Below are 27,414 nucleotides of genomic sequence, written 5' to 3'. Positions count from 1 at the left end.
GGAGTTACTGACAAATGGGCTTAGGGAAATTGAATAAATTTTGGGATGATAATTGGGTATTTAACCTTCCAAATTATAAAATCCAAACTGATGGGCTTAACGGGTGTCATGTATATATAATGTTTTTTTTTTCTTTACAAATTTCAGCTAGATCAAATTTTACAAAGAGTTGCATGCATATTAAAAAGTTAATATATATATATATATATATATATATATATATATATATATATATATATGAGATGAATATAGAATTTCTACAAAATCTATATTAACTGATCTTTATATATATCGTCAATCTTATTTGTAATTATATTATAAAAACTTTCTACTACAAATTAATAAAAGCCCTCTTTAAACATTTGACATCTCTGAAATAAAGATTTTTCAAACGTTTTACTTCCATATACAAAACCTACAAGCATCAGGTCTAATTCACTTAATTTACTCACAAAATTAAAATAAAGATGTTTTGAAATCAATGAACAAAACGTGATTGAGCATACCATTCCTGACACTCGATCGACCTGCTCATCGTATTTCTTTTTCATCTGCTCATTTAACCTCGATATCTCTTTTGTAGTTAATGCTTTAAAAACAGCTTCTTCCTTTTTCTTGCGTTGTCTCATAGTTTCTTCCTATCATACATAAGTTTTTAACAATATTATTATAAGATTCTTGCAAAAAATATTACAATAGATTTAATATAGATTAAGAAAAATCATCACCTGTAATTTCAAAAATAGTTCATTTGTATATGGTTTTCCACCATTCTCTGCAATGACCTTGTTTACTAAGAAGGAAATTTCATTGATCTGGCCAGTCTTCTTATTTTCCTTCCTAGTCTTATTATTGAAAAGAACAATCCGGTCTTTGCATAAAGATCGAAGTTCCTGCATCATAATCAACAAAAGTTTAAACAAAATATTGCTAATGTTAGTATACTATATTTTTTTCTTTATTTGCAATGGAAGAGTTAGGCGCTTGATACAAATCACTAAAAACTAAGGCTGAGTTTGGAAGGAGTGCAAATGCAAATATGTAGAATAATGCAAAACCTTATATTTTGTATGTATTTATGCTGTACATATTTGCATTTCTACTCTTTCTAAATTGAGCCTAAGAATGTAAATCATGTAGTTTAAAATATTTTGAACAATATTTTTCTATAAACAGGGGTACAAGTTGGGCACCAAGAATTTTACATTGTTGAGCCCGCCCTTTCGGGCCAGGCTCATTCAAATTTTAATCACCCAAGTTGCACCCATATCTGTAACGAAGAAACTTCTTTATTAAACTTTTTGGGCTCACAACTACCACCCACAAGATGAAATCATAAATAATCAAAATAGAGAAAAAAAACTCACTCTTACACCAAAAGCATCACTTTTTCTCTTTTTTTATTTTCTTTAAAAGAGCCTTAAATCATATATACATACAAAAAAGAAAAAAAAAATTATATGTAAAATCTTCCTTAACCTAAAGAGGAAATACATCCATCGTTCAATTATAAACTAACCCAATGGTCGAAAAATAAGACACATACCCAACAAAGCCATCTATTATTTTCAACTATCTATATCTATACTAATATAAAAAGTATAAATGGGGCCTTAGATTTTTAGAATTTTTCTTAACTAAAATACACTTCTTTTTGAAATATGGCCTACCAACCCAACTATCTAGTTCAATTAGAAGTTGAAAACATTGATATAAACTATAGGAAGATTTATAAAGATAGATTTCTAAATTGAAAGACAACAAATCTACAAGTACATCATGCTTTTATTACTTGTCTTTATTATTATTATATGGGTTCTAATAATAACATTGAAATCATCATCATCATCATCATCATTTGAAATTGTTATGCACACATCTACTAGTGAAAGAAAATAGTTTCATTTAATAAAGTGTGACCCCAGTTTTTTCCACATATATATTAATGAGTATAAATGAAAATTTTCTAAGCTCTATTGCCACCATTATTCTATGCTTAATTGCCACTATTGTTCTATGCTTAATTGTAATCACCTGAATCTATTGTCTCTCAATGTTTAATACCTCTTTTATACATTTTATGCCTTTAGAATCCAATGATACGGTTGATTATTACTATTATGAATAAACGGATTTTGATAGTAAAATGGACATGTATCTATCTTAAGATTTTATCTTTTTTATAAGTCTTTGAACTATGTTGGAAGAACTAGTGTTCGATAACCTATTTTCTCAATCTAGAATAAGGAGATTGACACATATGTACTACCTTTTAAGAAGGCCCAATTGTTAAAGTACCTAATTGAAGGTAAATATTTAGGCGTTTATGAAAATAAATACCAAATTAGATCCCTTTCTATAATACTTATAGGCTAGCTATATGATTTATGGAATTTCCATGTCACTATACTTATAAGCTAACTAAATTATACACACATTTAGTTATCCCATATTTAATACAGAGTCATTCTCTAGTTAAAACAGTTATGCCAAGTTACAATCTTTAAATTAAGTTACAATCTATTTGTCCATGAAACTTCACTATAGGGGTTCAATAAGAACATCCTCTAGTTGTATCTCTGAAAGAGTGTTAAGGAACACAAAGTTCACCATAAACAATCCTCAGTTACATAAAATGCCAGTCAAGCTCTATGTGCTTGGTTCTACCATGTTGCACATGGTTATTGCCTTATTGGCAATGTATCAGCATGACAATTTTATTATCACAATACGACTTGAGAGTCCTAGAAACCTTCAGCCCCAACTCACAAAGAAAGAGTCAAACCACAATAACTTAGGGCCCATTTGCGAGGGCTTTCACACAATGACTTTTGGTGTTGCGTGCAAGAGCCAAAAAACTCGGAAAGTCGTTAATCCTTGTTTGGTAAAAAGCACTAAAAATCCCCCCCCCCCAAAAAAAAAAGACTTGCTTAAGTGTCAACACCTGGTTTTTGCATGGTTCCCCCCTCTCCTTACCTTGCCAATTACACCACCAATTAGGAAACACTCAAAGATGAGATTTGACCATAAAGATACCCGAACACCACATTTTCACACCCCAAATACCCGATCATATATACCACTTATGTCACCTTAGGAACACCTAAAAACTCTAAGACTATACCTTAACTCCAAATCCTCCTAGCCCACCGTTAATCTTATAAGATTTCAATACATTGGTCCAATCAGCTCTTATTTCCTCCTTTACCACCTAGTCAGACCCAACCATCAAGTTCAATCCCCCTAAAATGCCCAACCTTTCTCAATTTCACACCTAGGTTCCAAGATTCTATTGCCCATCAACCAAATGCTTCATTTTGACCTCCCTAATTAACCAAGACCTCCAATACCAAAAGCCACACATTTACGCATCAACAACCCGATCAAGATCTACCATTGACCTCTTAAACTCAATCCCTTTCGTCCTAGCAAATTTCACATAGAAACTCCTTCGTTTAACCTCTAAATTAATTAACCAACCCTAATTCCATTGTAGAGAATCTTATAGACCAACCCTTCCACATTAAAATTCTTTGAGCCATTAGATCTCCCATCATACACACTTGATTGAAGGTCCATCTTTGTTTCTTTGTTAAGTCTCAATTATCATTAAGCACTATCCACCAAACTTCACTCTGAAGCTCCACCATTTAGCCCTTTATCACATTAAGATTTCATTTCAACCCGCTTCATCAATCGAAACCTACAAACCCCAAATCTGCCTTTCTAACCCAACTCTAAACTCATTAAACACTACGAACAACTTCTATGTCACCTATCTACTTACCAAAATTAAGCCCAAAACTCCTCCATCAAACAAAAATTTCATTTTAAGCTTTCTCGTTAGCGACACCCCATGCTTTAAATCCCATTGATCCAAACATGTGTAGATCAATCAATCCAAGAACCTTAGAAACCCCATTCTATCAAATTTCATCCAAAGACACTCACATTTGCACCATAAACTGAAATGATTCCCTTTTGGAGAATTTCATTAGCCCACCCCTTTGAAACCACAGTAGACCCTCAAATCCTATCTTCACCATCTAAAAACTATCTCAAGATCCCTACCATCTAAATAGAATATATATTGTTCCAACCCTTTACCCCATTAAATTACTTAAACATCCCTCATCCCACAACTTACTAAAATACCCCTTAAATCACAAAATTACTAAATTACCCCTCACACTAGCAAAATTATCAAGATACCCTTCACATCCTAAATGACCAAAATATTCTTCAAAACCCAAAAACTCCCTAAAATGACCTAATTACCATTTTTCTTATAAATACCCTACCTACCCATTCGGTAAAAGGGGGATTGACTTGAGAGAGTGGGTCATATATGAGAAAAGGAAGAGAGGGGGTAAAATACGAGGAAGGAAGTGAGAGAGAGGAAAGATGAAGAAAAGGAGAAGAGAAACCGATTTCAATGAAAGAAAAAGAGAAAGTAAAAGGGTCTCATTTTAAAGAATCGATCATCTTCAACTCAGGTGAACTTTTGCAACTGAGCCCTCACTCCTTCGCCATTTTTCGTGATCCAAGACCTGACATTGAATAGCATTACTAAGTAGCCATCACTATGACTATGAATATATATACCTGGAATGCCATCCATATTGATTCAACGTCATCATCACTGTTTGAGCCAAGTTTCACCAACAATTTCCACCTAACACCATCACCATCAATGCTCCGCTTCATCACAATAGCAAGAGAGCTCCTCGCTTCTGTGTCCTACAACTTTTCCCATAGTAGAGCCTTATCAAATTGATCCAAGCATCCCCAAAAGCTTCAGTCCCATTCGTTGTCATTACCATAACTTTGAACATCATCATTTCCTTAGTGAAAGGCAACATAGAGGTAAGTCTCTTACCTCACTTTCCTGTATTTGATTGAACGTTTTGTATGTCTTGATAATATGCATGCAGCTTGTTGATTTTAGAAGGTGATTTCCTCTTTTGTGTCTATACCTTTATTTGTTTGGCTCTGCTTCATTTTGCAAGTTGATGAGGAACCTCCTCTTGCAATCAAAGCAAACAATTGTCTCTCTTGCTTTCTTTAGTAGACCAACCAAGTAGGAGTATGGGGGTCTTGAGTACCACCCTTTTGCTCAGGTCCCTGAACCTAAAAGGGTATTGACATAGAGAAAGGCAGAGATGCCTTCGGCCACAGTGCTTTCCTTGATTGTAGGAAGACTTTCTCCCATCACATATCTTCTCTTCTCATTTGACTTCAGGGGAAAGAATTAGTGCATACACTAATCAAAGAAAGGGTTAGAAACCTGCCTTTTTAGGCTATGTTTGGTTTGAAGGAAAATGTAGGGAAAGGAAGGTATGTAAAGATAGGAAAACCTTTACAAATTAACCTTGTATTGTTTTCCTGTCTTTCCCTTCCTTTCCCTACATTTTCCTTCAAACCAAACGTAGCCTAAAGGTCTTGGAATCACTATTAATTTCAATATGTTTTACAGATGTAGACCCAAGACCCTTCACTCTCCATTTTGTCAATTTAGTGGGTGGAAACTCTATATTTTTAGCCATGAAGTGAGCAGTCGGGTTCTTGATGCTCACAAGAGAATCCTGGTCTGAGTGGTGGAGGTGGTTTCATTTAGAGATAGCCACAATCATATACAATTTCGCTTCTATCATTTATAAGAAGGCACTAGGTGTCTCAAATCTTCTAATATCATTAAACTCTAAAGTTTTAGTTGATATTATCCTTCAAAAATCAAGCTATTCGTGGATATGGGTACCAACTTCTCACCCAACCCGCTGAACCCACCCAACCTGCCCATTTATTTGGCGGGTTGGAAATGGATTGATCACCCATTGGGTGTTAAACCCCATCTAAATATGAACAAATCCAATCACCTTGATCCGGTTCGTTTGGGTTTGTCAGCCCAGTCCGAACCTAATCCGATCCAGACCAGGACAATATGGGTCGACCCAAATCAGAAATGGTTCCGAATAGACTGGTTTGCCCCAAATCCGGCATGATCCAACCCAAATTTGGACACTTGCTTGGATTCGGTTTGAATCGTCCAACTCAGCGTGAATTTGGCCTGCTTTGATTTGCTTCCCTTGACCCAATTCAGGCTAGTTCGTTTGGTCCCAAACCTGTGCATAACTTGATATGAGCCGGTCCAAGTCAATTCGTCATTTACTGAATTGGCCCGGTCTAGTCCGACCGAACTGATTTGAATCCAAATGGTTCAACCACTCTTGATGTGATTAGTTCGAAGACAATCCAATTAGATAGTTCAAGTTGGTCTGACCGGTTTGAACCTAAGTGGTTTGATTAAACCCAAAACTCAAACATAATTAAATTGCTTCATTACTTGTGTAAAAATAGCATGCATGTAGTGTGATTTAAATAGGGATGGCAATTTTCCCTATCCCCGACAAGGACCTGACTTCCCCGACCCAATGGGGTTTGGGATGGGGATTGTTTTGGCGGGACAGGGACAAGGACTGGGATTAATAGGAAATCCTGATCGGGATCGGGGTCGGGGATGGGGATTGAGGTCCCTACCCCAACCCCGATTATATATATATATATATATATGTATTTAAATGTATATTATATATATCAAAACATATTAAAATATTATTTATAATTAAAAATTTTTATTTATTTTAAGTAAATTTATTTTTCAAAAAATACTATTATCTAAAAAAATTTCGGGGATTCGGGTCCCGCAGGGAACCCATCCCCATCAGGAATCAGGGATGGAAGACAAATTTTATCCCCGGTGGGGATGGGGTTAATTTCAGAATCGGGGGCGGAGACGGGGAATATGATCCCCGCCCCGAACCTGTCTTGTTGCCATTCCTAGATTTAAACCTTCACTACTTGTGTAAATAACTGCTATTATCACCAAGCAATGACCGACTTATTTGTCGAGTGGGAGTTGGTTTCTTGTTTTAAGTACATAAATATAAGATTAATGGGTTTGGATGGGTTGGATTGGGCCAAGGCGGGTTTGGATTGAACCCAATCCATTTCATTTTATATAATCGGGTCATTAATGCTGAGTAGGATTGGGCCGAACTCGACTCAGGCTTTTTTGACAAATCCCAAGCCTGGCCCAAAACACAGTTGGGCTTACTGTGTTAGGTCCGAGGTCAGGCCCGCTGGCCTAATTACATAACCAAGCCCGACCGGGATGCGGGCCGGGCCATCGAGCTACCCGGCCCATGAACATGTCTAAATGGAATGGAGGGTGATGCTATGGTTGCCACATGCAAGCAGGTTACGCTTTGCATGGGCTCTCACCATTCACAAGTGCCTGGGAAGGACTCTAAACGTACTTCTTTTGGTTGTGGGGTGGTCTAGCTGAAATGTTCATTTTGCCCTTAAGTCAAATCACCCCGCCTCCCATTATCGCATGCACAGACCATCGACGAAGCTCAAAGTTGTCAAACCCTAGTAATTGATCTCTGTAGTCGGTATGGAAAAATTAGAGTCCTATCTTAGATTGGGAGTGATTCAGAAGCCCATGAGTTGATAAAATGGGTAAACGTTCTGGCATCGGCAATCGAATGGTGAAACGCAAATCCAAAGCTTATACTAGAGTAGAGCTTAAAGTGAATTGTAATGCTAGAACCGGGATAACTGATCCAAACACTGATAACCGATGAACCAAAGAATGAATGCGATTCCTTCCACTCTCTCGCCTGATTGCCGAAGAGACGGTGGAAGCCACCTTCAAATTGAGCGATAGTGAATGAGACCGAGTCGCCTTCCTCTTGTAATGGACAATGGGGTTGGGGGATTCTTCTAGCCATGAGAGGTTTCTGGCGAATGGATAGAAGTGCAGGAAGGTGAGGGAGAGAAAGTGCTTGATGTGGGGAAGGAGAGTGTCTGTGAAGTGTAAAACCGTGATGAAAAAACCCGCATCAGTACAGTACTAGTAGCCCGAGAAGATTGTGAAATCTATGAAGCCGAACAAGGCCGTGGTCTCTCGCGACAACAATGTCACCGCTGCAAAAGAGGTCAAAGCTCGGCTCAAGGAGCAGTTCAAGACTGGGAAGAACAGGTGGTTCTTTACCAAACTCAGGTTCTAAGAACAGGTTTTTCAGCTTGTCTTGACTTGGTGGCGGTTCAGAAAAAGCCCTTTTATTTCGTCCTCTCGCCCCTTGTCTACTTCCATCGCTTCCAAGCTTCTGGAGTAAGCAAGGTTCAAGCAAGGCGATGCGTGAAGCGTGATATCTCTTTCGAAGGTCTAACGCCAGATTGAGCAAAGTAAGTTTGGAATATTCTGACGGAAAGGGAGGGAGAGAGAGAGAGGTCAGAGGTGGAGGGCCTGTTGCAGCGACCTTGATGAAACGGGGGAGAGAGGGAGAGAATCAAGGAGAAGGAGAGAGAGAGGGATGAAGGGTAAAATTGGGGTTTAAACAAAATTTGTACATAACGTGTGTACGAATTTTGATGGAATATTAACTGATGCTAGGTAGAGTAGTCAATTGTCAAAAATAGTAGGGTTACGTTAAGGGGCTGTCCGTTTCCTATTAACTCATATCTCTTAAGAGGAATCTTTTAACTTTAAGAGAAAAATTGTTGTTGGTTTCCTTTTATCTCTTATCTCTTAAAGTGCAATCATACAACTTTTTGTTTTCCAATGATACTCCAAAAAAAGCAAACAAAAATTCTCATATATGAGGTTAAAATGGATATTTGATCATTTTCAGAATTCAGAATAACATTCTCTGCGTTCAAAATTCAAGGGAAAGAAAAGTTCATCAATACCAATATACCTCTTGATGTAATTATTGTACTTTTAGATGTCAGACTTGAAAGCAAACCAACACCCTTAAAATTTTGATTACAACTCACAAATCTACTTTCCTTATTTACAAAAAAAAAAAATGAAGAATTCCGATTTCCACCTTAATGTTAAGATCTAGATTTTTTATAGGGTGTGTGAGCGCAATTTTGTGAGGACTGAATCCGATCTCACAATTTATAGGGTGTGTGCCAAGGTTTTTAAAATTGGACTAGATAGGAAACCATTCTGGGGACTGGTTTCCAAGTCGAATAGTCAAACTGTCCGGTTCGAATGGACGGCCTGTTAATGGCCAAAAACCATTGACGGTTCAATGATTCAACTACCCGGTTCAGAGGGTCACTGACCAAATCAACCATTTTAGGGTGAAACAGAATCAGTTACCTGACCGATTCCCAGTTTTCCAGTCCGAGCATCTAACCCGGTCCAGTTTTGAAAACCATGGTGTGGAGCATCGTGGTATTTGACTGCTTTCCAATTGTCAGGCCCCAAGTTATCACAAACCAGATCAGCCCAGCACATGGTCCACTTTAGAGCCACTCAACTTAGCCCAATTGCATCTCATATCCAATCTAAAATGGGTCCAATCAATTTTAAACCGTTTTTTAACCAGATTCAACTTGAAACTGACCAATGGATTATTTTCAAACAAGAAAGTTACTGATTTTTATCTTTTTATTCCTTTTCTCTCTTATTCTTAAACCAATGCTTAAGAAATCAATATTCTTCTTCTCACAACATGATATATTTCTATTGGAATAACTGAGAGTCTGAGACTAACAACCCCATTAAGTAACGTACATGAAATCAGAAAACGAGGTTAACTTCAAAACCATTCCATACGTGGTCTGAGATTTCAGCAGATAGTTGAAAGGTGACTTGAAAATAGAGACTTTGAGACAAATTGTCACCACTAAGAAGAAACCATACAATTTTTGTCATAAGACTCATGACACCATTAATAAGAAGAAGTTACAGTTAAAGATCGGGGTTGAAACTTCAACACAAACTTGAAAAAAAAAGGCTTTAAAGTAGGGGCTTCAATAGAGACTTTAAAGTACTTTTTGATTTGTCATGTGTATGCATGTTGGAAAAGGTATTGATGGATGAGAAACCTTGGAAGTACAAGTTATGTAATTAGCAAAAGAAATCTCTAATGGGGCGATGATAGGGTAGAAACTTTTAGAAGACTCAAAGTAGCTAGGGGGCTGATTTTTATTTATAGTTTCCATATCTACTAGCATGGGTCACGGGATGCTGTATTTCTACCTTTCCATGTCTACTAATATTTATATATTATGAGAAGCACATAAACCAACGAACTGATAGTGGCTTGGGTTGAAGCAATGAGTTAACCCCCCCCCCATTGTGTAGCCTTATAAAGTCAAAAAATGTGCGAGATTAATATTTCAAAATTGAACTAATGAAGATAATCAAAAGCTCACATTTAGTTCTTACTAGATTTTATTATTGATAGAACAATTCATTAAACAAATCTACATTAGATTAAATTAATAAAAACAAAGGGAAAAACCTGAACCCAAGGAAATGAGCAAAATAGAGGGAAAAACCTGATAACTCAAGGAAAGGAGCAATGATTTGTTTAGATTGGTTCACCCTAGGTACTGGTGGGAAAATTTGGGCTTTCAGACATTAATTTGGCTACAAGGTAAGGTTCATATTTTGGTTGATTCTTAATCTAACCCAACCCATCTAATTTACACCCTACTTTATTAGAGAGAGCCAGAAGGGATTAAGAGATATTTAGAAAATAAGGCTTAATGGAGAGGGGAGATGTTAAAAACATTGACATTAAGGTGAGAGAGAGAGAGAGAGAGAGTAAATATGGCTTTTATTAGAGATAATAAAGACTCATGAGGTTTTTAATGATTTAATATAAAAATAATATGTACATATGTAAGAAAGGATAGGAGGAGGTATGTGAAATCTCTAGTGAGAGGACCCTCACCTCCTTGCTTTCCTCTTTATATTATACTAGTAAATTTGCACGTGGCAATTTTAGATGATGAAGATAATAATATACATTCAAATATTATGTCCCAAAGAGAGTAATATTATGTCTATAATATAATTCTGTATTAGAGATGTTCTAAATTTTTCTACAAATATTATGTATTTTTTTGTATATATTTTGCATATTTGTCTTTTTTTAATTTTTATTATTTAATTATAACATAATGGCTTGACCCATATGACCCAAATGGTTGAATTGCTTACCTACTACCTAGACAAAAGGACAATTTCATGTTTTGGTTTAATCTTGAAAAAAATGAGATTTAGGGTCTGTTTGATTTGCGGATAAGACCAAAAGTAATTTTATTAGTCTATTTATTATTTTTTATTACTTTATTAATATTTTATGAATATATAATTATTATTTTATTAGTAATTTGTTATTATTAACTTATTAGTATTTATTTCATTACTACTTTCTTATTAGTTTATTAGTTTTTATCGTTTTGATTATTATTTTAGAATTAATTTATTATTATTGAATAATTAATATGTTATTATTTTATTATTACATTAATTATATTATATATATATATTATTTGTACTTAATTATTCTTATTATTTAAAAAATAATATTTTAGCTTTTTTTAATACTTTGTTTTTATTATTTTATTAGTATTTATCATTAATCTATGAATATTTTATTAAAATATCATTATATTATTATTACTTGAATAATCTTTTTATTATTATATTTTATTCTTATTTTCTTATTGGTTTATTAATATTTTATTATATTATGATTATTTTATAAATATTTTACTAATATATTATTATTATTATTATTATTATTATTATTATTATTTTCATCACCATCATCATCTTATTGTTACTTTCATAATACTTTAGTGTTTAATTCTGTATTTATTTTTATTATTACTACTTTAATTATATTATATTAATACTTTTTTTTTATTATTAATATATTATTACTATTTTTGTTACTATTAACTTATTATTAATTTACCAATAATTTATTATTTTATTAACATTAGGGTTTGGGGGCCTTTTGCCATGAGTTATTTATTTCTTGATAGACTCTCGCATGGGAATCCCATTCCTAGAGGAAGCCCGGAATGGCTATTCCCCCAAGAATGGGAATTGGCATCCCATTCCACCATATGGGTGTTAGCACCTTAAATATATGACTTAATGAGAGGGATTTCAATGAGGTGAAAAATAATAGTTAAAATTAAATGTTGTGGCCTCACAATTACAAAGGGACTAAATTCAAATTACATTCTTTATATTTTCATGTGTATAAAAGTAATTCTTATTTATGGAACTTGTTTTTATTTAATAAGATGAATATACAAATTAGAGATGCACTCAAATCTTTTTTTGCAAAATTTATGTATTTTCATTTTTAATTTTTTTATTATTTAATTATGACATCAAATATTGACACATTTGACCTAAGAGTTCAATTGTTGACCCAGATCAAATAGGAAATCATTTTCATTTTTTTGATTGGTTTTGAATTTGTATTTCATTTCCATTATAAATAAAAATAATTCTTGTTTATGACACTTATTTTTCTTTAACATGATTAATAGAATATCAGACAAATGGCCCATTTTTTATACATTTTTTATTTTGTGAATATGTTACTATTTTACATATTTTATTATTAATTATGATACCATGGATTCACCCAATTAACTGGGATGGTTGAATTGGTTTACCCACCACTTGGGTGGAATAATAATTTTGTTTTTTTTTTGTTAATTTTAAAAAATGATAAATTGCTGAAACCTCCCCTAAAGTTTTTTTACCATTGTTGAAATTTCCCCTAAAGTTTGATAATTACAATTGCCTCCCTTGAACTTTCTAATACAATTGCAAGTAGATTCCCTCTCTTAAAATCCTCTAACAAGAGGCACACAAATGTTCAAGATACCCATGCAGTTACTATTGAGGTTGTTTTTTGCATAACAAACAATACAAACATTATGAGCAACAACAAAAAAAGAAGTTTAAATTGCAACTTTGAGGGGTTCATATGAAGGGAAAATTTAGAAAATAAACATTTTAGTCAAATTAACTACATGGTTATTTTGAACATTTTCATTTCTCTTGTTTGAGGATTATAAGAGAAGGGGTCTACTTGCAATTGTGTTACAATGTTCAGAGGAGGTGATTGCAATTATGGGTGGCCACAAGTCGAGCCTTTCACGAGCTATTCGAGCTCGGTTGGTTTCAAGCTTCAAGCCAAATTCGAGCCCGATATATAGGCTCATTTGCTAATTGAGCCGAGCTCGAGTCCAATGAAGCTTGGATCATGAGGCTTGTGAGCCTAGTACTAAATAAAAAAAATTATTATATATAAATACATACATAAATATATATAATAAATAATTTTATTATATATAATAATATTTTTATTAATATAATTTTTATTTTTTATGTATAACAATAAATAATTTTTATATTTCTTAATTTTTTGTTTAAAAAATAAAAAAAATAATTTTTATTTTTCAAAAAAAAAAAGGCTAATAGTCAAGCTCAAGCTGAGCTGAGCTCGAACTTGCGAGTTATGAATTGAGTCGGGCTTGAGCTCAAGTCTCTAACTGAGCTTGAGCCTAAGTCTTTAATCGAGATCGAGCCCAAGTCTCTAATCGAGCTCGAGCCCAAGTCTCTAATCAAGATCGAGCATGATACTATTCCAGCAAGCTGAGCTCGAATAGCCAAGAATTTGGCTTAGCTCAGCTCGACTCGAATCCTCCCTGAAATATAGGGTTTAATGATAGAATATATCCAATTAGTTTTAAATTTTACATTCAATTTCTGATGAGGGCAGATTTGGCCCTCCAATGGAATTATGACACCTGGCACCTCACGGCAGCTCACCAAGGAGCTAGGCAGCTCTCCAAGGAGCTCGCCAAGGAGCTCAGCAGCTCACCAAGGAGCTAGGCAGCTCTCCAAGGAGCTCGCCAAGGAGCTCGACAGCTCTCCAAGGAGCTCGGCAGCTCACCAAGGAGCTAGGCAGTTCTCCAAAGAGTTCTCCAAGGAGCTCGGCAGCTCTCCAAGGAGCTCGCCAAGGAGCTCGACAGCTCACCAAGGAGCTAGGCAGCTCGCCAAGGAGCTCGGCAGCTCACCAAGGAGCTCGGCAACTCTCCAAGGAGCTCGCCACCAAAGTAGCGCACTCAACAGCTCATCAAGGTGGCTCACTACTAGGGAGCTCGTCACCAAGTACCCACCAGGGAGCTCGTCGCCATAGGCAGCTCACCACTTGCAGGGTAGCTCGGTACAGAAGAGCAGTTCGGCATATTATAGGAAGATCTCTTGCCTGACAACCGTACCTGACAGATCTGGTGGCAGCGCCCACATCTCTTGCTAGGCGGCGTTGTGCCTACCATCTCTGAAAAGCATGGCACGCCTGACGAGTCCGTACCCTACAGCAGCAGCCTGCACCTGCCACCTCAATCCTGGTAGTAATGGCTAGGGCAGTGGCAGTTGTGCCTGATGTGACTGGGCACCGCTATATAAGGACTCCGACCCCCAAAGCCAAGGGGGGAGAATGAAAAAATGGAGGTAATCCCTGCTCTCTAGCTCTCTCATTCCTCTAATATCATCTTCAAGCCCTCTACAATCAGAGTGCTAACTTAGGCATCGGAGAGTCCCCACCGGGTAAATACCCCCGGGCCCCTAGTTCAGTTCTCACAGGTTCCTCAAGCTCCCGCCGCCTACAATGAGGAGGAAAGGTGGAGTTCTCACAGGTTCCTCAAGCTCCCACCGCTTACAAAGAGGAGGAAAGATGGATTTCTTGCAGGTTCCTCAAGCTCCCGCCGCCTACAAAGAGGAGGAAAAGATGGAGTTCTCGCAGGTCCCTCAACACCTGCCACCTACAGAGGAGAGGAGATCACCTCATGCAGAGGGTAGTCGGGTCGCGCTACACCAGGGAGCTCCACCATCCTCTGAGTTACAGGTCGCCTAGGAGTAGGTCAAACGACGAGTCCACCAAGGTAGCTCACCACCAGGGAGCTCAACATAGCTCTCCCCCGGGCAGTTCGCCATCAGGGAGGTCGGCATAGCTCTCCCCAGCTTGGCATAGCTCGGGCAGCTCGACATAGCTCTCCCCAGCTCGGCATAGCTCAGGCAACTCGGCATAGCTCTCCCCCAAGCAGTTCACCACCAGGGAGCTCCACCATCCTCCCCAGCTCGGCATAGCTCGGGTAGCTCGGCATAGCTCTCCCCAGCTCGGCATAGCTCGGGTAGCTCGGCATAGCTCGGGCAGCTCGGCATAGCTCTCCCCCAGGCAGTTCACCACCAGGGAGCTCCACCATCCTCTCCTAGGAGCAGGTCAAATGACAAGGTACTTAGCCAAAAAATAAAAAATTGGTACGTGACCAGAAACAGTTACATCAATTTCCATCATACTTATTAATTGTTTAATATGTCAAATATATGATGCTAAAATGTTCCCAATTATTTTTTACTTTTATATTTTTGTATTTTATCTATTTTTGAATTTTATTATTTAATTGTGGCAACATGGATCAACCCATTTGATCCAAAATTGTTTAATTTCTTATCACCACCTAGATGAAAACATTATTTTTTCCTAGGTAGATTTTGAAAGTATAAGTTTTTATATTATTGGAATTATTAATTTATTATGTATGGATTTAATTAATATAACTTAATGATGAGAAGAAACAAAAACATTTTAAATATATGATTTAATGAAGATGAACGTAAGTTAATTCCTTTTTTTTTGTGGAAGTAAGTTAATAACTTAGATGTTGGATTTAATTAGAGGTAATTAAATGCATTGGATATCTTAAAATGATATATTTTCAACTCATTTAATATCAATAAATTTAAATATAGAGGAGTAACTTTTGTCCTTAAAAAATTTCAAAAATATTGTTGAGGCTATTCGTGCTTTTTAAAGTAGTATAGATATATAGATTACATAGTACATGGGCACTCCAAATCTGCTACCAACAAATTTTTCCCACATCCCTACCCATAAAGCACCACTTCCATGTATTGGCAACATCTCCCCATGAATGACAAAGGAGATAATCCCAATGCATAGTCGTAATGTCTCGTGGGTAGAGATGTGGGAACAACTAGTGGGTAGCAGATCCAAGCCCGTGAATGGGTGAGAAAGAGAACTAGAGAGAGACTAGTGACATGACATTAAGGAAACGGCTGAAGAGGGAGGAAAAGGAGAGAGAATTAATGAAAAAACAAGAAAGGAGGAAGGGAAAAAGAAGAAAATCCTTATTTTTTTATATATAATGTAAAAAAGAACACATTTATTGAGAGGGAAATAATGTGGCTGATGCACTAGCTAATATGGCATGCACCCAACTTTAAAATTCCATGTTAGAAATCGATCTAATCCAAGATGATAGAGCATGCATTCATCTAATTGTCTTCTTTACTGTTCCATCGGGTTTTTTTTTTTTTTTTTATTGTATAAGTTATTAGTTAATGGAAATATTTATAAGTTTTTCAGGATTAGGTTCTTATTTTTTATTTTAAAGATAAAAGAAAACTTTATTAAAAAATAAAAAATAACAAAAGCTCAAAAAGCTCTACAACAAAGATAACCCACAAAAAGATCAAACATCTCTATAATCACACAGAAAATCTTCTGTCCTTCCAAAATAAAACGACAACACAGAAACATCGCTGGTGACACCAAAGTCCAAACCAGGGGAACATAAGCCAACCTTAGCCAAAACTAGCAACAACCTAAAACACCTAAGAACCACCAAACCAAGGGGATCAAACATCATCCAACACCAAGCATGATTAGCAGCTGCCCTTACCTCTTCCTCCTTTCCCTCTACCCCTTACCGTCTCTTCTTCCCTCTAATAAATATATTTCACAACTCTTAATTATGCAATTATTTCATACATTTTTTGTTGTTTATTTCAAGTTTTAACTTGAAATTTGATGCACAATGGAGCTGTTTGATGTTTGAGAAAGTGCGAATGTAATTTATATAATAATAATAAGTGTCACTTGTTAATATTTCAATTTGATAGTTGAATTTATATATATTTGTTGTATATTTATTTTGCATGTTGTTCGGGCTTTTCAATTGGGCTAAGCCCAATAGAAAGGCCCAAACTGTATTAGAAAGCAAACTAAACCATACTAATTTTGTGCTAAAACGGTTTGGTTTGGTTTAAAATTTTCCTAAACTGTAATTTAGTTGTTTGATTCAAAATCTTCAAACCAAACCAAACCTGACCATATGAAGACCTCTACTTTTCTCAAAAAGTATTTTAAGCATAAGGATCTGCTAAAGGTTGTCAGACAGGTTGACTCGGGAAAAGTCAGGTAATCGATTCCATTTTATCCTAAAACCGTTTTTTGGCCAAAACCGTTGATTTGGTCAATAATTCGCTCACCTAAGTGATCAAACCGTCAACCCTAACAGTGGTTTTTGGCCGTTGTTTTTTAATTTTTTAATTTTTTAAGTGTAAGTGGGCCATCCATTCAAATTGAATAATCGAACCATTTAATATAAAAACCAGTCCCCAGAACGGTACCGTGTCCAGTCTAATTTTTAAAACCTTGCATTAAGCTAATAACACTTGAGTTCCCAGAGCAACCGCTTCCCTTAAATACCCTCACAACTCCTAACGCTGAAAAACCTTGTGACAATAAATGTTATGACCACCAACGCATCTTCTCACTACAGCCTACGTTGCAGTAATAAGCCTGTGATGCATTGTGGCATCTGGCCTCGTATCGCAAATTGTCATGATCCCATGAACGTGATTATACCTGTTCACGGGCCAGGTCAGTCTGGGTTCGAGTCAGGCTTTGTTTTTGTATTAACAAAATATTTTCAAACCTGAGTCTGAGCCTAGTCCAACCATCGATCCTAGGTTTTGAGTTCGAGTCAAGCCTGACCAGAAAATTGGAAAAAGATTTTTTTTTTTATTCAATAAGAAATTGTTTTATTTATATTGAAAGACTTTAAAACCTAATGAAAGGCCTCACTATTACTTGGAAAAGTAGAAAAATAATAAAGAAAAAGTATTATATATAATTATTTTTATTATATAAAATATATTATCAAGTCGGGCTTGGGCTTGGACCAGTCTTTTTATGAAAGCCCGAACTCGTGGGCCTGAAATCTTGTTCAAACCCGACTAAAATGGAGCCGGCCTATCAGGCTACCCGGCCCATAACCTTGTTCCATGACCTCACTCCGTGGGCATGCCTCAACTTCATTCCTTAGCCTCACCCCAAGGGGCATTCATTGCAACTTAGCCTCTCGACACTGCCTCACATGCTGAGACCATAGCAACACTTTGGATGTTTTCAAGACAATTTTCCAACAACACACAACACTAAGACTCCGGATCTCCTATCCACATTTACCCACAAAACACTATCCCCGTGAATTGGGAACATCTCCCTCTGTACTATACTATGTAGGAGGATGAGATATTCTCTATATGTGACTGATATTATATGGGTAGACGTGGATAAAATTTATGTGGGCAGGAGATCTCGGACTCACTAACTAAGCTTCTAACTTTCTAAGAAGCAGTTGCTTTCATGCTAGCATACAAATTCAGGGAGAAAAGGGATCTTTGGTATCAGCATACCCAGATGGAGAAGTGACAAAATCCTAGCTCATTTAGTAGCTTCAGATCCAACAAACTCAGGAACGCTTTCCCAAAGCCAGAAAGTTTCCCTCCTTTTCCCCAAGGCATTCTCTATAAATAAGCAATCTCCAAGGATCTCTAGATGGAATTTCACCCAAAGCACTGAGTAATCTCTACTGGTTTGAGATCTCAGCCTCATTCTCTCTTTATATATCTATATAGTTAGTTAGTTAGATAGTAAAGTGGGTACTTGGCATCCCCAAAATTTGAACTAAAATGTTAGGATTAGTCTCTAACACTCCTCCAACTCCAAAAATTTAAAAACTTTTGTTTGTTTATTCTTTAAAAAGGATATATAGACCCAAGCCTTTTCTCCCCATTTCTCTCAAAACCCTACCTCTTCTATTGTCTATTTCATTTTCTTGTTTAACTTGACCCCCTAAAAGAAAATTCGTGATTCTAACACTAATTTGATAGATTAAAAATAAATAGCTATTGATAAATAATGAATTGCTATTGATTTAAGAATTCATTTGGCTTCTAACTGATTAAAATCTTTCAGGTATCATACCTTTCCCTATCCCTATGATTGAAATTGCCTTTATAAAACATCAAACTTTTAGGTACCATTCAACTCAACCCGTATTTACCGTTCAGCCATGATTTGAATTTTGAAAGATAAGTAGAAGTTGTAAAAGAGGTCTTAATTGATAACAATTGATTGCTAATGATGCACCGAATACTATATAACAGAAACTAACCTGTAAAGGCGGAGGGCAATTAGAATCCAAATAATCTTTCAATGTCATATCTTCTTTGTCAAGAGCATCACCACCCGTAAAAACAATGATCATATAGTCTGTAATATTATGTCCAAACAGATCCCTCAGGACCTGAATTGCATTTCCTTCTTCTTCTGTAAAACGGTTCCTAACAGAGAGGACAAAAAGAACTGCATGAATCCCATCCTTTGCTAGATTGATACAGTTAGCAATCTCTTTGCTTACACTCTCGTTTCCAAGTGAAAAATCAAATAATCCTGCAAATATAATTAAAGCTTAATCAAGTTAGAACACAGGTGATTACCAAACTCTGCATGTAGGTAAATCGAACAGTAAGTATTTGGTAGGGTGCAAGTGGGGTGGATTGGGCATTGGGCCTAAGGGCTGAGATCAGATTGGATCTGAGGCAAAGGCTAATCCCTTCAACCCAGGCCTAGCTTGTACTGTAATTGGATGCACTTGGATTGGATTCAGGATCCGGTCTAGGCTTGAGTTGGTCAATCATCCCACCACTATAATTTGACAAAACTCTATCCATATATGTATAAATGTATGCATATATATATATATATATATATAAATGTATTTATATATAGTTGGAAAAATTGAAAATGTTAGAACACCCTCCGTACCACGTGAATGCAAGAACTTACATATAGCCAAGTATATTGTGATATCAAGGGAGTTGTTCAGAGAAGTAATGTATAAAATGTAACCATTTCACGAGAATTAAACAACAAAGCATTTTCTGCTTACCAGGAGTGTCGATCACATTCACAGCTCGACCATCTTTTAGTACACCCTTCTCAAGCTTAGCTGTTTTTGTTACTGAACCAGAAGCCAGTTTTGTTTCGAAGGTTTTCCTTTGAAGAATGCTATTACCAGTCGCACTTTTGCCATTGCCGGTACGGCCAACTAGGACCAAGGTTATTTCATTCGGATTGGACAAGGCCATCGTACAAAGTACCTGCATAACAAGAGGAATTCATCATGGCAGGGTCTCACAAATCATATCCTCATTGGGAACAATGAGTTCTAAATTGAGAATACATCGAAATTCCATATTTTCCTAGACCATGTCTTCTCCATTTTCAAATTAAGGCATGGTTTGAAGCACCATCTTTTTATAAAAGAAAAAAAAAAATCCGATTTTTTTAACATGGCGCTGATGTATCACCATTTTTTAGAGCAATGGCACCGTTTCCAAACACCACCTAAGAGGACTGAAATAAGAGCTCGGAATAACAACCTGACCCGCACTTCCCTAGTTTAGGCGGTTTTTCTTTGGGTCGGGGCAGGTTTTTGGAAAACCCGAAACTGATCAGGTGATGGGTGGGGATGGTATTTGTCCAATTAAAACTCTCCATAAATTTTGATAGCGTGGATCAAATCCAGCTTCGTATTTGGGGTACATGTGTTCCGTTGAGATTCTTAATAACGGCTACAAATTGGGTTAGGTTAGTCTGAACCCAAGCCTAAAAAGTAGGATTCGGTCAGGTTGTAGTTGGAATTAATCTTCCACTTGGAAAGTATGATCCCAATTTAGCTTCAGGTTACGGGTTCAGGGCTCCTTGCGCAACCCAATTTAACAAAATGTATATACATATATGTATGTATGTATGCATTTATTATATATATTATAATTGTAATTTTGAATGAAAAATTATTGTAGTATGATAAAAATGATATGGAAAAATCTATGATGCAAGAAAAGCATGGTATCATGGAAAGAGTTTTCATCAATCAAAACTCATTCATGAATTTTGATAAATAATACCTGATTGGGGATCACATTTATGATTCTAGTTGATTAGTCAAAAAATTTTCAGATATCATATCTTTTCGGTATCACGGTCAAATCTTAAAATAATATATATAGTTGATAATCATAACTTTGTCATGCACATAAAATTACGCTGAAACTATAGGGGTGAGCAAACGGTTTATTCGGTTAAAAACCGAACCAAATAAATTGAAATTTTTAAAATCAAAATTTTAAATGAAAAACTGAACCGAAACCAAAATTTTCGGTTCAGTTTTCAGTTATTTTGGTTAAAACTGAATTTCAACACTATATACGTTTTAATATGTATTGTAGCATATATTTTAATTCATAATATATATTATATATTAAAAATATATATATATATATTATAAAATGTATATAATAAATTATATATTTTAATATATAATATAATACAATATAATATATATTATACATATTATATATGTATTATATGTTAATATATATATATATATATATATATATTATAGATAATAAAATTCGGCTAATTCGATTTTTTTGGTTAACTGAATTTCTAAAACTGAAAACCGAAACCGAAATTTTACAAAACTAAAAAAACCGAACCGAAATAACAAAAATTTGAAAAAAACGAACCGAATAATACTTACCCCTAGAAACTACTATTCCTATTCTTAAATCTTAATAAAAACAAATTAACAAAAAAGTGAAGAAATTGAGCCAACTTAAGACCAACCCAACCCAAAAAAATTCAGATTGGATTGGGATTAGGAATAGAGTTAAACAACTCAGATTGGGTAAGACCTATAATCGAACAGGTTTTGCACTCCTAGATCGCAAGCATTAAAAAGCAAAAAACCCATGTATATATGCCATGGCACATCTTGTGCTCTGGACGACCACTGTATATATACAACTAATCTGGAACATTCCATGTACATACCGAAAAAAAAGGAAAGAAATAAATCCTTTATGAAGAACTCATAAATTGGTTAACTTACTTTTCTGATTGCTGGAATAAAATTTATATTATCAAATATTTCATACTCAAACGGTCCAACCTCATGCTATGCTATGACAGGTATACACTAATTAATATATGATAGACCTCAACAACTGAACATTTAATAAAACCCTAGAAAAAATCAGTAAAAATTTAATGCAAGTAACATATCAAAAATTCTGTGGCACTGTCTCTTCTAATTTAGAAGGGGAAGCAAGGGAAACAATAATAAAAAAAAAAAAAAAAATGAGGGTTGATTCTGATTTTAGCAGAAATACGAAAAACCACTAAATTAATCACTACCACTCAGTTAATGATTTTGATTTTGGATGGAAAACTTTGTTCTCGCTGCAAATTTGACATAAAAATGGCTGAAATATTGAGCAGACTGATTGTAATTGTATCCAATTAACCAAATTACTTACTGGAGAAACGATATCTTTTTTGTTGTATGTCTTTGGAACTTTTAAGCAGCTTGTTTGAACAAACGTCCTGGTGAAAACACACATGGAAAAGGTCTAAATTTATAGAAGATGGAAGCCAGAGGTTTGATTGGAATGTCATCATCGACTACAAGTCTACAATATTCCAATTCCATCAGCCCAACTTCCCTCTATACTTTCATGGGATTAAGCCAACCATAGAAAAAACAAAATATGGTGAAATATAAAACATGCACAACAAGGCAAAATGGTAAACCTGATGAGGGGTATGAATGTACAAATAATTGATAAGGGCAAGAAAGGAAAAACAGTGACCAAGAACACAAAATCGTGTTCACACCATCCTTACAGCCACTTACAATCGTGTATTGGGAATATTTCTGTGCTTATATGTTTTTATTTATGAGGAGATATTCTCAATGCATGGCTGTAAATGACTGCGAGGACGGTGTGAACATGGTTTTGTGAGGACTGAATCTGATCTCGTAGACCAAAATAACTAAAGAAGACAATGCCCCCATTTTATTATAGCTAGACTAGTTGAATGGAACACGGAAGATAAGAGTTTGGATTTAGTAGCTACATCCTTGCGAGCACAGTCATGGGCACTTAAAAAATATTCTGACTGTTATCTTAGAAATATGCTTTTAAATTTGAAGGAAAAGGTAGGGAAAGGTAGGGAAACCTACACAATGTCTGTAAAGGTTTCACTATTTTTCCCTTCCTTTTCTCACTTTTTCCTTCAAACCAAACACAGCCTAAGGGACAGATGATGGAAATTGTTAGAATGCTTATTCAGTGTGTATCTATCTCATCTGGATGCTCAGTTCATGAAAAACCAGTACCAGACTTGTCAATAAACATCCATAAAAAAGCTAGTGACAAGAATGAATGGGACGAGAAATTGTACTAAACTTATTTAGATTGGCAACCAAACTAAGGCTTAGTTTGGAAAGAGTGCAAATACAAGTATATACAATTGTACATTATAATTCTAAGGTTTAGAGTACTATTATATAAGAATTTGTACTGTACATATTTGCATTTGGACTCTTCCCAAACAAGGCCTAGCTAAGAAAACAAATATATAATTATAAAGGAACAAAGGTAATCATAAATAGTCTAAAAGAAGTCATTATATTATAATCCTTGGATTGGATGTCTCTTGGGATAAAATTGGAACCTTTGGATTGAACAATGTCACCTCATTTACTCATTTAGAGCAGAATGCATCGGCAGATTGCTTACTAATACAGATCATAGTTCATTTTTAATGGTAGAATTAATTAGTTTAGGGTGGTCTTTTAATAGAGATTATAGTCATTTGCTTTCTTTTTTTTTTACCAAAAAGAAAGAAAAAAAAATGAATTTAAAATTGTGTAAGTAGCAGGGGCCAGGGGTGTTTACATCAGACTAAAGTTGGGGCCTGTATGGCAAGAGGAAAGGATAGAAAGGGAAATTGCAAAAATAATAAGGGTAGTGCCGGATATAAAAGCTTCAAGAACATCACTACTCAAGTAGACATGAAATTCTCTTTTAATATAAAGGTTATAGATATAGAGAAATCGTGTGCAGCACATCCGGATTCATTAGAGCAAATCGAATCCTTTTCTTTCTAGAAAATTATCAGAAAAGAATCTGATTATATTAAAAATTGCTAGAAATTGGACTAAGAGACAGTCCTATCACATTATTGAATGGTAATGCAGTCCCAACTCCAAGCATCTTATACAAGGATTGGATCTCAGTGGGGTGTTTTCCCAAGAGGTTCTTGTCCATTGTGTCCACTGCTTTTGTTCCCTTCTCTATATGTTTAGACAAAAGCTCATATCCTTATGAGCTGATATCCAAGCATCTTATTCAACATTGATCAAGATATAAAGAAAGCTGATATCCTCCACATTAATCAATAATCGATCCGATTAGAGTTCGGCTTCAGTCAGTGCAAATCAATTTTCACACTGTTGGAACATTCTCTTTTAGTGTTGCATTGGGAATATCTCACTATGAAATAAAGTTATTAGTATGAATATATTCCTGATATATACAAGAAAGGCTGTAAAAACTGTTGGAACGAGCGTTGCACTGACTGAAGACGATTTCATCCTATTACACATTTACACTCCGTTATCCATAAAGGTGGGCTAGGGCTACCAAAAACAATCCATTCAGGTGCAACTTGGCCAGACCCGAACTAAGCCCAGACTAGCGCAACCCAATTGTTTATAGGCTTCGATTTTCAGTCTCTGGTTTGGGCTGGGACCTAGCTCCTTATTAATTTGAATCGGGCCTCATCCTAGTCCAACACCAACCTGGCTTGGCTACGTAATATATGCTTCTAACCGATTCTGCAAACAGACTTAGGACCATGTTTAACACATTGGGTCCAATAGGATAACTTAAAACTCAAGTGGTCCACCAAACCTGGTCCTGGCTTGATCACAACCCAAGTGTTAGGTTAGACCAGGCTGGGTAGATCGGCCGTGACCTCAACCTTAGGCCTTAATCCAAAGTGTCAGAGTTGGGCTTGCACTGAACTTAAACGGCTAAACCCAGCCCAGCCCAGCCAATTTGCAACCCTAATCATCCCTGCTAGTTTTGTTTACTTTTTTTAGTGGTATTCCTGGTGGATTCATTGTGCTTGCCTACGTGATTTCTTGCAATGCAATCAATTGATTCGTATCCTACCCTCTATGTCTTTGAACGAAGCATGCAAGTTGAGTTTAATTTGCTCAAGTTAGGATAGGTTTTACACATAAAAAGTAGTTGCTTTAAAGGATTTTTGAAAAAGTATATGCGTTAAAGTTTAAACCATTTTTGAAAAAGCAGATACTCATAACTCTCAACGAAAGTGCAGAACTTTTGTTTGTTTAAAATACCCCAATTTTTGAATTCGGTCCCTCTATAATTGTAAAAACAGAAATATAATTTGAACAACCACTTTTCTTCTTATTTAAATCCCTCTCATTAAGGCATCATTTGGCATTCCTTATTGTAAGGACTTATCTCCTTTTTGCAGTTAAAATGCCCTTAAACACTAAGTTTTTAACTACAAAAAGTAGATAAGCTTTTAAAATAAGGAATGCCAGATGTAGCCTAAGTCTTATATTTAATGTATTAATGTCTATTAGCATTAATTGAATCATATTCTTAACTAGAATACCCTTATTTTTTGAATTTGGTCTCTTTCTAATTGTAAAAAAACAAAATGTAATTTAAACTACTCCATTTCTCCTCATTCAATTCCCTCTCATTAAGTCTTATTCTGAGTATTAATTCCCATTCTTTCATTGAATCTTATATTAATTAACCATATTAAAGAAAAATAAGTGTAATAAAGAATAATTGTTTTTATTGATGATAGAATAAAATACAAATTCAAAATCAACCCAAAAATGGAGTTGTCGAAAATATATGGGCACAAATTTTAAATAAAAAAAGTATAAAAATACAAAAAAAATATCGAAAATTTATGGATACATGTCTAATATTGTATATTCATCATATTAAACAAAAATAAGTGTGACAAATAAGAATAATTTTTCTTAGGCCATGTTTGAAAGTGATTTTCTAATCGGCTTGTTGTGCTTTTCATGTCAAAGAAGCCTAAAGCCAATAAAAAATCCATCCACCAAAAGGCTCAAAACAGGATTTTTTTTGCATCAAAATAAAAATAAAAAAAAAAAGCACTTCCGAAAAAGTAAAAAACAAAAAGATCCATTTGTCACTTTACCTATGCAAGAAACCCAATTCAAAAAGTGATGACCAACCAAACACAAAAAAAACTACTTTTTGAAAAAGCCCAATTCAAAAAGTGATGACCAACCAAACACAAAAAAAAAAAAACTACTTTTTGAAAAAGCCCAATTCAAAAAGTGACTTTGTAGAAGCATTTTTAGGGATTGCCAGGGGCGTAGCTAAGGAGGACCTGGGGGTCATGGCCCCCATATGGCTTGTCAAAAGTCACTTAAAGGGCTGTTTGGCAAGTCTTTCTAAATAGATCCTTCAACAACCCAATAGACAAGAAGATATACAGAACCTTTGGGGTTTTATCTTTAAAGATCAAGACTGTTTGATTCCCTGGTCTGTTAAAAACAGCTGAGAAGGCTTTTTTCAACATAAAAAGACTAAAAGCTTTATTTTAAACTTCTTGATTTTCAGCTTTTTCAGTCTTTCCATGCGTTCGTCTTCCAGTGTTGTGGTCTACACGATACCAAATGGAAAAAAAGACAATTTTTTTGGTCTTCTAAGCTTTCCATAGACTGAAAGATGCACCAAACACCACATAAGTATACTGGGGACTAGGGAGAGAAGGGGAGCTGTCTGTTGGACTTTGGTCCCCCTTATGGTTTGACCAAACTGTATACAGTATAGGTCAAGGGCTCAAGGGTCAAACAATCAAACGGTTAACAGTGGACTTGACGACCTCCTGTAACCTGGTGTTTGCAAAATAAAAGAAAAACAAAAACTTAAAAAAGAACTGAACCGAGAACAAAAGAACCGTTTTCAAATTTAACTGTAGCACTGTTCACCTTCAAATCCAAGCACAACACAAACTTAAAATTAAAAAATCAAAACAGAACCATCTGAAGTTCTGAACCTTTCGACTGGTTTGAAGACTTGAACTTTTGATTTCTTGGATATATAGAAACTATAGAAGTGTTGTGCATAAGTAAACTAAAAGTTTTTTTTTTATAATTTTCTATTTTAAAATTTAAATCTCTTTCATTCTTTAAAGTTTCTACAAATTAATAAATTCAAGAATGGTCTTGTTTTCTTTTTCTAATTTTTTATTATCAATTTGTCACCGAGTGCGTATTTTGGAATTGCTTCAATCTTTAGTAGTTGCCAACTAAAGGGTGGATCAGTTGGTATGTTAGCTGGTTATTTGTGGTGCTGCCAGCAGAGACCGGGATTCAAATCTCACTATCCCTAAACTTTGGGGAGCGGGTTATTTGTGGTGCTATGAAGCCTGTGCTACACTGCTACTCAAACTGGGGGATTCAGGCATA

The 27,414-nt window shown here is 35.5% G+C and overlaps 1 protein-coding gene across 1 annotated transcript; it reads right to left on the bottom strand.

Moving 5' to 3' along the window:
• Positions 1 to 331: 331 nt before the first annotated feature.
• On the bottom strand, positions 332 to 22,512 carry LOC148874199 (immune-associated nucleotide-binding protein 1-like). The gene is made up of 6 exons (XM_088960169.1): positions 22,385 to 22,512; positions 19,951 to 20,161; positions 19,174 to 19,451; positions 729 to 893; positions 507 to 638; positions 332 to 415 (listed from the first exon to the last, which is right to left on the bottom strand). The coding sequence occupies exons 1-6, from the start codon at positions 22,466 to 22,468 to the stop codon at positions 332 to 334; spliced, it is 954 nt and encodes a 317-aa protein (XP_088816295.1). The 5' UTR covers positions 22,469 to 22,512.
• Between the last annotated feature and the right edge of the window lie 4,902 nt (positions 22,513 to 27,414).

The sequence above is a fragment of the Nelumbo lutea genome, chromosome 1 (assembly GCF_056320005.1).
Source record: "Nelumbo lutea isolate HS-2025 chromosome 1, American lotus-T2T, whole genome shotgun sequence".
Lineage (NCBI taxonomy): Eukaryota > Viridiplantae > Streptophyta > Magnoliopsida > Proteales > Nelumbonaceae > Nelumbo > Nelumbo lutea.
Note: the sequence above shows the minus strand (reverse complement) of the source record. Positions and strands in the feature narration are given on the sequence as shown.

What these genes read in the sequence shown, in the direction of transcription:
- LOC148874199 (XM_088960169.1), bottom strand. Translation starts at nt 22,468, where the DNA reads ATGTGTGTTTTCACCAGGACGTTTGTTCAAACAAGCTGCTTAAAAGTT. An exon ending in ATTGCCCTCCGCCTTTACAG is followed by an intron (nt 894 to 19,173) that starts GTTAGTTTCTGT and finishes ATTATGATGCAG; the next exon opens with GAACTTCGATCTTTATGCAA. An exon ending in AACTATTTTTGAAATTACAG is followed by an intron (nt 639 to 728) that starts GTGATGATTTTT and finishes TATGTATGATAG; the next exon opens with GAAGAAACTATGAGACAACG.